Genomic DNA, 13,007 nt, shown 5'->3' with positions numbered 1-13,007 from the left:
CAGAGGGTGGGGCTTTTTGCTCATCACCGTTGAAGGTGAGTCAAAAAGGGGTCAGTCTCCGCCCGGGGATCGGGCACGGCGTCTTCTGGTAATCTCCGTCGATCGAGATCGTTCTTGAATTTTTCTTTTTTTTGGATATGGATTTTGATTGCATTCTGTTTATTATTATTACTGTTACTATTTCATTGGAAGTTGGATGATTTTCGTTTTGCTACTGTTTGAAGATTATCTTTTATTTTCATGTGGTTTGTTGTCGTCTTGAATAATTCTCGGTTTACCGCAGATCAAGAATGATTAGTAGGGAGTTTCTCGCTCTGAGACTGAGGACGGACGATTTTGCGGCGCGGTTTGGATGGTTGTCTGTTTAGGATCTTATTCTGTTTGGGAAGAGTGTGCCCATTTCGATGTGGTATGCGATGGCGTTCTTTTTTCGTCTTAGCACATTATGCTTTTTTTTCTTTTTCCTTTTTTCTGTGGGTTTTGTTCGTTTATGAGGTCCAGTCGAATGCTTGGATTGGAATCGGTTCGAGTTTTGGAAGGGACTTTGGTTGATGTTTAGTTTAGCTTAATGGGATTGTTTTTGGGAGAATGTATGGCCGTGGATGAGATTTAGAAAGCTAGAGTTTTGGGGAGGCCTTAATTGGGTTCATATGTTGAATCTTGGATATGTGACTGGGGAGGTAGTGATAGTGGAGGACACGTCATTGATGGATTCTCCATCAAAAATTGAAATCGGGATGTTCTTTTTGTGAAATAAAGTCAGGGCACCCTCAGTCGCTCACGATCAAGAAATTCACAGACAAGAAAAGAATCTGTGTGAGCTATTGCATGATGTTGCGAATTGCAGCAGAATGGTGGACAACTGCAGATAAATGTCATATATCTCACTTTTTGGGACAAATCTGGGAGAGGAATTCCGTGTTCTAAAACAGCTCAAGAGTTCAACTGTTTCAGATTTAGTCTGTCTAGATTGTTCTCTAGGGTCTGGTGGAGGGTGTTTCTGTTTGGATTGCTTCTTTGGGATTCTTCAATTTCTAAGGTAACTACTTTTGTTGAGTGACCATGTGTGCAAGGGCTTTTCTATATGTATTTCTCTGCATCGTTGGCTGCTCACATTCGGTGCATCCATGATTGTATTGAAACAGTCATTTTTTTTTTGGTCTGGAAGAAACATAGTCATTTTCTTTTTCGTTTGCATCCATGATCACCGACTTACGTGTAAGCTCAAATTGAAGGCAATATCATGGCTATATGGCTATGCTGAAAATCTGACACAGTATAATACTTCAAAGTTCAAATACAAGTTTTAGAGATGGAAAAAGCTTTCACTAAAACTCGTCAAATGTAGAGAAATGTTCTCTTTTCTGCTTTCTAGGTCTACAGTAGACAAGGGGAAAAGGTCCTTATGAAATGGATTAACTCTTAGTTCTGGTGCATTGGGAGTGGACCATGTGAAAGAGGACATAATTCCCTTAACATGTTTGTGATTGATGAAACTAGATTTGGTTGTGATGAGGAATGATTAAGTGATTAATGTTTCTAACAAGTTTAATGTGATCGACGAAGTATAATCTGTGACGCCTACAGGACCAAATAAAGTCGAGGACCCTGACTTGAAGTGGTTCAGATAATTTTCAACCCAACTCATTATGCAACCTCTCACAAAGTAATCTCCTGTGACCAGTCATTGTGTCAACTTTTATTTCATTAGCATGGATTCCACTGGATCTTCGACAAATTGGCTTGATAGAGTTAACAAAATTTTTATTCAGTTCCATCCAGTCCAAAGCAGCTTCATGATCCAGCTTCTAGTACTGTTAACAGTAAATGTAAAATAAAATATCAAATCAGATTATGTGTGTAACAAGAGATTTTCCAACAGTTTGGCTATAGACACCCTGTAGAAAAAATTTATGATTTAGAAATTGGTTTTGATGACAGTGCCTATAAATCTACAAAACTAGGCTGAGATAGGTAATGTATCTTCAACAAAGACACAATTATGTTGCATTTTATTCCTGCACTACTATAGTTACCTTGGTGGTAGCATGGGCCTTTTCATAGTAGGTTATAGACTGCTTCAAAAGAATCTCATCGAAGAAGCCTAAGCCGATATTCAAGTTGAAGGGATTGTCGTTCTAGTTATCAAAGTGAATTTTCTCATTTCTACCATGATGATCATTCATGTGTTTATCGAAAACCTGTGCTGACAGTAAAGGTACAAGGTTACTCTGAAGGCTCGATTCTAAAGCAGATTCTGAGTTTGCATTGAGGTTGATTCTGCCTTAATGATAGATTTTGAAGGTGGTTGCTATGAACTTTTAAAGAATGGTCAATTATGAATCTGCTTTTTGAAATGATGCAGTTCTCTGACTAATTAATAGCAAAAGGAAACTCGAGGATTAGGTATTCTTGATTTTATAAAATGATGCATCTCTTCAAAATTTCTAGCTCTATCAGGACGCTCTTAGGATTTATTCAAGACTTACTAGGGCTATTGGTTTTTTTCCGAGTTTGGATGTTTCAGGCTTCAAGGTGCATCACAAATAGCAGCACTGTGAATATTGACTGATTCTATGTCACATGGGTGCGGGGGTGCGGCGAAAAAAAAAAAAAACAGACCCGGGTAGGATTCGGATCCGACCCAGATCCAAACCTGATAAAACATACCCGTGCTTATTTAAAGCACACAGGGTAGAGTTTCTCATTCGAGAAACCCTCCCCCATGCTGCTCACTCTCTCTCCTCGCTCGCCTTCTCCTCCGGCCGTAGGCTCCCTCTCTCCCGTTCGTTTTCCAGCCACTTGATGCCGACAAGCCCCACGTCCGGCGAGCCTTGGTTTTCTGACCACCCGACGCCGGTCCTTCTTGTGCCAGCGATGCGCCCTCCGACCCCCTTTCAGGTGAGCTCCCTCTCGCCTCTCTCTTTCCTCGTTGTCTTCTTCTTCTTCAGGCGAGCCTCCCTTGACGTGTTTTTCTTTTTACATAAATGATCCGGGGTGCGGTCAAGCACCCAGGGTCGGGTTGACCGCACCAGGTGCCGCACAAGCGCACCTGCATCGCATCGCGTCGACGCGGGTGCGGCACCTGGTTGGCCGAATCCCTGTGACATAGGACTGATTTATAGTTTTTTTATCCTTTCTCCTCCGTTCATTTAGGTACCGATGCAACTTAGTTTCATAGTGACAAAAGGTTAAAATGGCAAAAACAACTGTTAGTTTCTCATGAGAAAATCAAACCCTTTTTACATTTCCCGTATGTTTATTTGCATTCAAATGTGATTTGGAATCTCATGCAAATGGGAGAATGAATCTCATTTGCACAGCTAACCAAACATTTGATTTGGAATCTCATGAAAATGAGAAATGGAATGTGATTTGAAATCACATTTGAAGTGAATCTCATGTGATTCCAAGTCACGGTGGAATATATTAGAATATGAATGGACATGGATCCCTTATTGGATCCATATCCATTTCGTGTTTTATAATGTTGTAATTTGTTTTTCTTATACAGGGCATTTTTGTCTTTGTAAAAGGGTTATAACCCTATTTAATATAATGAAGGTTTACGGCAGCCGACTGTATGAAAAGAGGCTGTTGATTCTCAGAAAGCATGAGTTCCCATCTTCCTCCCTTCCCATACCTTTCTCGATCTCCCCAACAACAAGTCCTGCCAGCTATGTCACACGGACTCGGCTCCAAGGTCGCCGCACCCGCGTCGACACGCACCGACACGGGTGTGGCTCGGACTCGGTCAACCCAACCCTGGGTGTGGTCAACGCACCCAGGGTCATTTTGGTCCATTTTTTGGAAATTTTTTTTTTTGAATTTTTTTTTAAAATTTTCTGGGCTACAGCTGTAAGGAAAAAAACCCATCACAACTAAAAAAACCTGTACACTTTCAAGTTTTAAGTACAGAATGGGCACAACTCAAGTTTTTGTGGTTTTTTCCTGTATGAAGAAAGTGAATTATTACAGTGTATGAAGAAAGTGCCCAAAAGTGAATTATTCCTGTACGAAGAAAGTGTACAAAATGCCTTCACAACTCATCACCTGTCCCCTAATGGGCACAACTTTGACCGAGTCTTATATATATATATATTTTTTTTTATTTTTTTTTATTTTTTTTAATATATATATATATATAGCCGAGTCCCCGTGTCCAAAATTTTTGAAATTGCGCCGCACCCGTGTCGCACCCGCACCCGCACCCGCACCCATGTGACATAGCCTGCCAGTCGAAGGGCAGATTTATCATGGTATCAGAGTTGAGAGCCTAACAACGTCATCAGATTCTTCCAGAAAGTGCGTCAAAGAGGTTTGCTTCAAAATCCAAATCCTTCTTCTACCGTCCTCTTATTATTTCTTCTTTTCTTCCTCTGATATTCTTTTCTCTCAATCCCTTTATGTTTCTTCTTTTCTCTTAACGTCTCCTTCTTCTCTCTTAACGCCTCTTTTGTGCTTCTCTCTTAACGTCTTTTTTTTTCTCTGGGTTGCTGTTAAAACATGATACAACTCTGTTCTTTCTTTCATTCATATTACTTTCTGGGTTGCTATTAAAACGTGATAAGCCTCCGTTCTTTTCTTTCATTCATATTATTTTATGGGTTGTTGTTACAGCCTTCTTTCATTCATATTACTTTCTGGGTTGCTGTTAAATCATTATTTTTCTGGGTTACTGTCCTTAAAATCAGAAAATCAATATATTTTTGGTTGATTCCTTGGACTCTGATCTGCGTATTTTGTTGTGGGTATCTTTCCTGGATCACGTTACACCTTCGTTTCAGCATATGCCTCTTGTTTTATATCACATCAACATATTATTTGAGTATTTGGATTTTGTTGACAACATTATCAGCCTTCAGTTTTGAATATTTGGATTCTATTCTGCTGACATCGTTAGCCTGCAGTTTGCTTGATAAAAAAAAAATCTTTGAGCCTCAATTCGGTCATGGACCCTTCTTTCTCCCAATCTGCTATTTCTTCTAGCTTTTTGGGTCAACTCGTTTCAGAGAAACTCAATAACAATAACAATAACTTCTTGACCTGGAAAAGACAGATAATACCCTTTATTAAAAGTCAGGACCTCTTTGGACACTTGGATGGATCTGTCCCAGCCCCGTCAGAATTTGGTGTGCAGGAAATTAAAGATGCAGGTGAAGCTATCTCAACTAAACTCACTCGAAACCCTGAATTTGTTTCCTGGATGAAACATGACCAAGCTCTAGTTGCATATATTACCTCCACCTTATCCCAGGATGTTCTTATTGCCATTTCTGATGATTGCTCTGCCAAAGAGCTGTGGGAAAGATTGGTTCATACATACTCACAGATTTCAGAAGCCAGAATCATGTACCTTAAGCGTGAATTCCAATTACTCAAAAAGGGGACTATGAATATTATGGAATTCCTAAACAAAGTCAAGAGTATCACTGATCAGCTAGTAGTGGTGGGGTGTAAGGTATCAGATCGAGACATGGTGCAATAGACATTGAATGCATTGGGACAAGAATATCATGTGTTTGTGACCTCCTTGTTATGTCTACCTGAGCTCCCTAAGTTTAAAGATCTGCGAGCCAAGATGTTACAATATGAGGCCACGTTGAAGGGTTTAACAGGTGAAGCAAGTGGACAATCTGATCCTCATGAAGTCCTTGCTACAGGCTTTGGTTTAGGGCACGGACGTGCAGACAATAATTTTGGTGGAGGACGAGGAAGAGGGAGGGCTGGGCAAGGAGGACGAGGATTGCTCCCCACTCCCAGTGGATCATCCAATTTATTTGTAGGAAGTCAGAACAACAAGAGTGTTCCCATTTGCTATCAGTGCAACAAACGTGACCACATCAAAGCCAACTGCTGGTTCAATCCCCAAAATTCTCAAAACCGCAATAGAATACAAAACAATAGAAATGTTGCTACATCAGGATATGTGGGTACCTTTCGGGTTCGTGACGATGCTAAGGATCTTCTCTTGTCTGCTATGGCTAACATGAACCTAAAACAGAATGACGATGAAATATGATATGTTGACTCTAGGGCAGCAGCTCATGTCATTGGCAATGCAGGTAAGTTCTCTACTTTAATCCCCTATTTTGGTAAGTCTAATATTGTAACTGGAGATGGGACTCACCACCCTATTTCAAATGTAGGCAACGTCCTCATCCCTTTGTCTGAATCCTCATCCATTCCTTTATCTAATGTTGTCCATGCACCAAATATAAAGAAAAACATTGTTTATGTTTCTAAGCTTGTTGATTCTACCAATTCATCTGTTGAATTCACTCCTACTTCTGTCTTTGTCAAGGATCTTCAAACGAAGAAGATGTTCGCTAAAGGAGAGCGACGTGGAAACATGTATGTCTTCAATGAAGATCCAACCTCTATTGTTCTGAAACCCCCCAAGTCTGATCATGTCTCTAGAAGTGTTTTGAGTATATCCCAATGTAATAAGCCAGAACTTTGGCATTCCCGTCTTGGTCATTGTAGTCAAGTCTTTATTGAAAAATTAGTGTCTAATGGTTTCTTTCCAGAGTCTGTTTCACCCGCGTTGAAAAATAAAATGTGTTCCAGTTGTCAGGTCTGCAAAAGTCATGTACTTCCTTTTCATCAAATAAATAAAAGAGCCTCCATGCCTTTTGAGATAATATGTTCTGATGTTTGGGGCCCAGCCCCCAATGTTTCCTCTTCTAGAAGTAAATATTATGTATCCTTTATTGACAATTTTTCTCGCTTTACCTGGATATTCTTCATAAAACACAAATCAGAGGTTTGTCTTATTTTTCATCATTTTCATGCCTACGTTAAAACCCAATTCTCTCAAAATATTCAAATTCTCCAATGTGATGGAGGTGGTGAGTATTCTTCCAAAGAATTTTTAGATTTTTTCCAAGATAATGGGATACATCGTAAAGTTTTTTGCCCGTACACTCCACAAAAAAATGGAATTGCTGAACGCAGACACATTGTGGAAAGTGCAATGAGCATGATGCATGATTCTAACGTCCCTATTAGTCTTTGGACAGAAGCTTTTCATACTGTCACTCATGTGATAAATCACCTTCCTATGCCCATTCTTGAAAATCAGTCTCCCTATTATGTTCTCCATGGTGTACATCCAAATTATGATGAGCTACGAGCTTTTGGATGCCTATGTTATGTTCATATTGATAGATCCCTGAGAACTAAATTTCAGGACAAAGCCTCTGTATGCCAATTTGTTGGTTATGCAGATGAACACAAGGGTTACATATGCTATGATCCTGCAAGCAAAAGAATCAGAATTTCCAGAAATGTTGTTTTTGATGAAAATAGTTTTTTGGGGAATGAAATTGATCACAATCGTGAACATATTGACACTACTGATAATTGGTATGATTCATGGCTCAGTGTTGAACTTATAAGCATATGTGATGACACAACTTCAGATGAGGCATCAAGAATAGAATGTTTGAGATACAAAGGGAATGTCTATACCAGGAGGCTCAAAGAGCAAATCGATGTGCCTGCTGAAGAACACGTGACATTGTCCAATAACAGAGAGGCACTAAGAAGATTTGGCATGATAAGACATCCTATTGAAAAGTGGATGAGTTATGATAATTTTTCAATGGTTTTTCAAGTTTTTCTATTCAAGATTGAAAAACACGAAGAACCACTTGATTTTTGTCAAGCTATTCATTCTAACAAATGGATTGAAGCGATGAATAAGGAAATTGAGGCGCTTCATGAATGTCAAACATGGGAGATAGTTGGGCGTCCCCCAGATAAAAATGTTGTTGGCTCAAAATGGGTTTATAAGATTAAATATAAACCAGATGATAGCATTGAACGGTACAAAGCACGCCTTGTTGCCAAAGGTTTTACTCAAGAATACAGTCAAGATTACGAGGAGACATTCAGCCCAGTGGTGAAAATGGTAACTATTCGTATTATTCTTGGCCTGACAATTGAACACGAGTGGACTCTTAGTCAGTTTGATGTTAAAAATGCATTTCTAAATGGGGACTTAAAAGAAGAAGTTTACATGGAGCAACCTCAAGGTTATGCAGAGGGAGACCCAAAGAAATATGTATGCAAACTAACCAGAGCATTGTATGGCTTAAAGCAAGCCTCCAGATCATGGTCTGAAAGCTTCTCCTTAGAAATTCAGAACCACGGTTTCATCCGTTCCCAACTAGATCATTCTCTATTCATATACAAGGTTGGTACCACTGTGGTTTTCTTACTCATATATGTTGATGATATCGTGATCACCGGTAATGCCCCTGACCACATTCAGCGAATTAAAGTGCTACTAAGTATGCGGTTCAAGATGAAAGATTTTGGGGAACTGAGATATTTTCTTGGTGTAGAGGTGGACAGACAGGATGGAAAAATGTCATTGACTTAACACAAATACACTCTTGATCTTCTGGCCAAAGCAGGAATGAGAGATTCCAAACCTCTGCCTACACCTAGTGTTATCAATCAAAAGCTCAACATTTGTGATGGTGAGTTGTATCCTGATGCAAACAAGTATCGCAGTATAGTGGGCATGTTACAGTACCTCACTTTTACTAGACCAGACATCGTATATTCTGTAAATCAAGTATCTCAGTTCATGCATGAACTGAAAACTGGTCACATGGATGCCGTCAAACGTATTCTTCGCTATCTAAAAGGCACGGTGGGTGATGGACTCACATATGTTCAGTCTTCATGTGGGACATCAAAACATGATATATTGGCTTACACAGATGCCGACTGGGCAAGGGACCCAGATGAAAGAAGATTTGTTTTAGGATACTGTGTTTTTATTTGAAAGAATCTTGTCTCATGGAGCAGCAGAAAACAAAAGGCTGTAGTAAGATCTAGCACAAAAGCTGAGTATAGATCTATGGCAACTGCTACAGCTGAAGTGACCTGGATTAGGCATCTACTTACAGAAATGGGAGAGAATGTCTCAAGTTCGAATCTTATGTGTGATAATAAAAGTGCCATACAAATTGCAATCAATCATGTTCATCACAGTCGGACCAAACATATTGAGATTGACCAACATTTCATCAGACAAAAGATAGTAGACAAAGAAATTGAACCAGTTTATGTGTCTTCAGAAGACCAAGTCGCTGATGTGTTCACAAAAGGTCTCACGAGAAACCGTTTCTGGTATCTGAAGAACAAGTTGCACATGGTTTACTCCCATGCACAACTTGAGGGAGGATATTAGAATATGAATAGACATGGATCCCTTATTGGATCCATATCCATTTCGTGTTTTATAATGTTGTAATTTATTTTTCTTATACAGGGCATTTTTGTCTTTGTAAAAGGGTTATAACCCTATTTAATATAATGAAGGTTTACGGCAGCCGACTGTATGAAAAGAGGCTGCTGATTCTCAGAAAGCACGAGTTCCCATCTTCCTCCCTTCCCATACCTTTCTCGATCTCCCCAACAAGTCCTGCCAGTCGAAGGGCAGATTTATCAGACTATGTGATTTGAAATCATGACTTCAAATCACATTTGATTCCATTTCATGTGATTCAAAATCATGAGATGCAACCAATATTGACTAAATATGAATAAATTACAAAGTTTTAAAAATGCAAGCTTCTAGAACCTCTTTAAGACGTTTATATCAGATTTTATATTGCTATTGATTAATTCTACTGACACCATTACTTGTATTAAGGTAGAACCTACTGATTTGATTGAAGTGGCTTAAATCATGGTATAGATGACCAGGTAATTGTTATAAATGTCTGGATTTTATTAAAACTATGTTTGGTTGTTTAAATTCACAAATATAGTTGTTGAAATATCTCTTCATTTACTAATATTTTCCCTAAAGCATATGGGAACTTCCTAAACATTGGGGTCTGCATGGTGTACTACTTCTTTACAGTAGACCATCCAGAATAGAGTTGATCTATGTCATAGTTGACTAGCCAAAATATATACTAGGAAAACAGTGCCTTATTTTTTGTGAGTTGAACCTGCTAAAATCACTTCCATTATTTGGTGATACAATGTTCCATTTTTTAACTTGTGTATAGCATGTATTGCCATTTTTGCTTTTTGAACATCCATCTTTTAGCAAAATTATAATGCAATGCCAGCACAATGAGGGAACCAAAGTTCATGTCAACTTTCATTATTCTGTTCATGGTGGGATGCTGTATGAGGGCATAAGTATGTTTCCTTTTAGTTGCAGCTAAGAAACAAGTGCACATTGAATGCTTCCCTAAACTGTTGCAGCTTCAGAAATAATTACGCATTGACAATCAGCTCTGCCAAAAAATTAGCAGCTCATTGGAACATGATATAGGGTGTGGTTTATACATCCCCCTTTGATCTTGCATGTTTGCAGTGTCAGTGCTATTATTTTCCTCCTAGAAAGTCATCTGAGTTTCATTTTGGACTTGACCTATATCCATTTTATGATCCAGTCAAGGTGAAGTCAACACTTGGGATCAAACGCATCCAATGTTAATTATATATTTTTTATTGTTAATTCTATAGTTAATTATATATCTTTAACATGTTCTAAACTTTTAGGTCGTATTTACAGTCTGCAACTTCATATGTAGAGCACTTTGTAAAATATAGTATATACTTGTGCATTATTCTGTCTGTGTATATGTGTGTGTGTAACTGTCCCTTGTACCCTTTCTTTTAGAAATTCCTCTATCATAGTACTTTGTACCTATGTGACATAGTATCTATCTAATAAATACCAAGTTGAGGATTATAGTCTGATGTTGAAATTAAATCCTGTGCTTATTACAGACTGTTTTTGTTCACATTGATTTTGTTGTGTAGCTTTGCTATTTTTACTTTGTTATATTTGCTTTCTTATGATTGTTGATGCTGTCACACGAAGTTGTGCAAAGAATGCTCTGAATTTATGGAAGAAGAAAACCATAAACTGTTAAAGTTCATGAAAAGACAACTCTCTCTCTCTCTCTCTACATGCGCACACCCATTTGCACACATATATTTGTTTGTATGTATGTATGTATCAAAATTTGAACTTCAGCCTGGCATGATTCTTATTTGCTTTCAGTTCCTCAGTGAGCAGTGGAAAGATCGGCCACAGTTTTTCTGTCAAGAGGAGGAAAATCCTCAGCATATTTCTCATCAGAAAAAAAACCCACCTTGCCGTGGGCACTTGAAGAGAAGAAAATTAGGGACTGACATTGTGTCCACATGCTGTCATTGCCAAGTTGTGCGTTGCCATTTTTTGAGATGCATTATACACACATTTCAGTCTTTGGGACCAAGTTCTCTTACCATTTCTCCCTCAACAGGATTGAGCATTCTCTTTTCTGAATTTGACCTAACAAGCCGAAAAGAAAGGAACCAATGATGTCATATGCTGATGAAGAACGTCGTGAGGACTATCTGTTCAAAATTGTTCTGGTTGGTGATTCTGCTGTTGGAAAATCGAATTTACTCACAAGATTTGCTCGGAATGAGTTCTATCCTAATTCAAAGTCAACAATTGGAGTTGAGTTCCAGACCCAAACAATGGATATCAATGGGAAGGAGATCAAGGCCCAAATCTGGGACACTGCAGGCCAAGAACGTTTCAGGGCAGTCACCTCTGCATACTATCGAGGTGCTGTTGGTGCTTTAGTTGTATATGACATTAGTAGACGGCCGACTTTTGACAGCATTGGTAGATGGCTCAACGAACTTCAAAGTGAGTCTCTCTCTCTCTCTCTTCTGTTGTGCGTTGCATGTGATAGCAAGAAATGCACTCATATTATTTCTTTTATAATTCGAACAGCTCATTCAGATATGAATGTTGTTACCATACTTGTTGGGAACAAGTCTGATCTCAAGGATATGAGAGAGGTTAGTACAGAGGAAGGTAAGGCTGTAGCGGAGGCTCAAGGTCTGTTCTTTATAGAAACATCGGCACTTGATTTATCCAATGTAGATGCTGCATTTCGGACTGTCGTCAAAGAGATCTATAGTATATTGAATAAGAAAGTTTTCCAGTCGCAAGAGCTGAAGAAGCTAGATAACAGGCTAGGAAATGGGAAGACTGTGGTCTTACAAGGAAACGATAATGAACCTTCAGCTAAGGGATCATGGTGTTGTTCTTCCTAATACAATATTGTTTTATTTTGTTTCTTCACATTCTTTTGTGCTTCAGTGTTGGTTTTGTTGCAAATGTTGGTCCAAAGACTCGAAACCACTCTCACTACTGTGTAGAAAATTGTGAGACGCCTGCTGTTATCAAGTTCTGATCAAGTTTTGGTGATGTTGACTGAATAACGTCTGAATGTTCTCTATTTGCATCTTATCACTGGATTCCTTGTTCAATCTGGCTCATGTTTTTTCATGTATTTATTTATTTGTTTGCTTACCTTGCAATTATTGATAATGGATAAAACTCTGATCATCTGCATTCTCATTTTTGCTTACAACTCAATGTTCAAACAGATTCTTTGGATCCTATGAGCGACTTGATTCTTATTCTTTCACAACCATATACTTTTATTTTGGTTGCCTCTGAGACTGATAGAAAATCACTTAGGCGACAGGCTATATTTGCACTGTAAAAATGCCAAAATCAACCAACCCCATCATCAAACTGATGTTACTTCTCCATTTAAGTGGCGTATTTGCCAAATCTTAATTTTCACTAGTATCTTTAAAACTATCTGTTATATAAATTTCAAACCACATGATAGCTCTGGATTCACCACCAAGCTCATTCAGCATGACTTGACCACAGCAAATCTCTCTCTCTCTTTGTTTTTTCCTCGATTTGTTACTTAAAGAAACTGCGTTGGGGACAAGCGAGCTAGTGGCGCTGGATAGGCCTGCTGTGGCTTATGGTCACCTGCCCCAACTCGTAAAAACTTGAAGGGCTACCTTTCTGGGCTTGGGAGAGCCTCCAGTTTTGCCTTGTGAGTCGTGACAGGCGCGTTCACTCTGCAGCTCGAAACGGTGATGAGGTATGCTCTGCCTTGAGGGTTTATGTTGCATTTTTTTTCAAGAGCAGATCAGGT

General features: G+C 38.9%; 1 protein-coding gene across 3 annotated transcripts; it reads left to right on the top strand.

Annotated features, from left to right (window-relative positions):
* Positions 1 to 12,260, top strand: LOC149833608 (ras-related protein RABA5a-like). 3 transcript variants are annotated; one of them, XM_090010898.1, is made up of 3 exons: positions 1 to 88; positions 11,048 to 11,686; positions 11,774 to 12,260. In XM_090010898.1, the coding sequence occupies exons 2-3, from the start codon at positions 11,347 to 11,349 to the stop codon at positions 12,097 to 12,099; spliced, it is 666 nt and encodes a 221-aa protein (XP_089867024.1). In that variant the 5' UTR covers positions 1 to 88; positions 11,048 to 11,346; the 3' UTR covers positions 12,100 to 12,260. The 3 variants fall into 3 exon arrangements, with proteins under 3 accessions (XP_089867024.1, XP_089867023.1, XP_089867022.1); XM_090010897.1 differs by lacking the exon at positions 1 to 88 and adding an exon at positions 199 to 409 and having other exon boundaries at positions 11,056 to 11,686; XM_090010896.1 differs by lacking the exon at positions 1 to 88 and adding an exon at positions 1,012 to 1,039.
* The last annotated feature ends 747 nt before the right edge of the window (positions 12,261 to 13,007 follow it).

The sequence above is a fragment of the Nuphar pumila genome, chromosome 6, assembly GCF_984573655.1.
Source record: "Nuphar pumila chromosome 6, dmNupPumi1.hap1.1, whole genome shotgun sequence".
NCBI lineage: Eukaryota > Viridiplantae > Streptophyta > Magnoliopsida > Nymphaeales > Nymphaeaceae > Nuphar > Nuphar pumila.
This window is presented reverse-complemented; position numbering and strand designations above follow the sequence as displayed.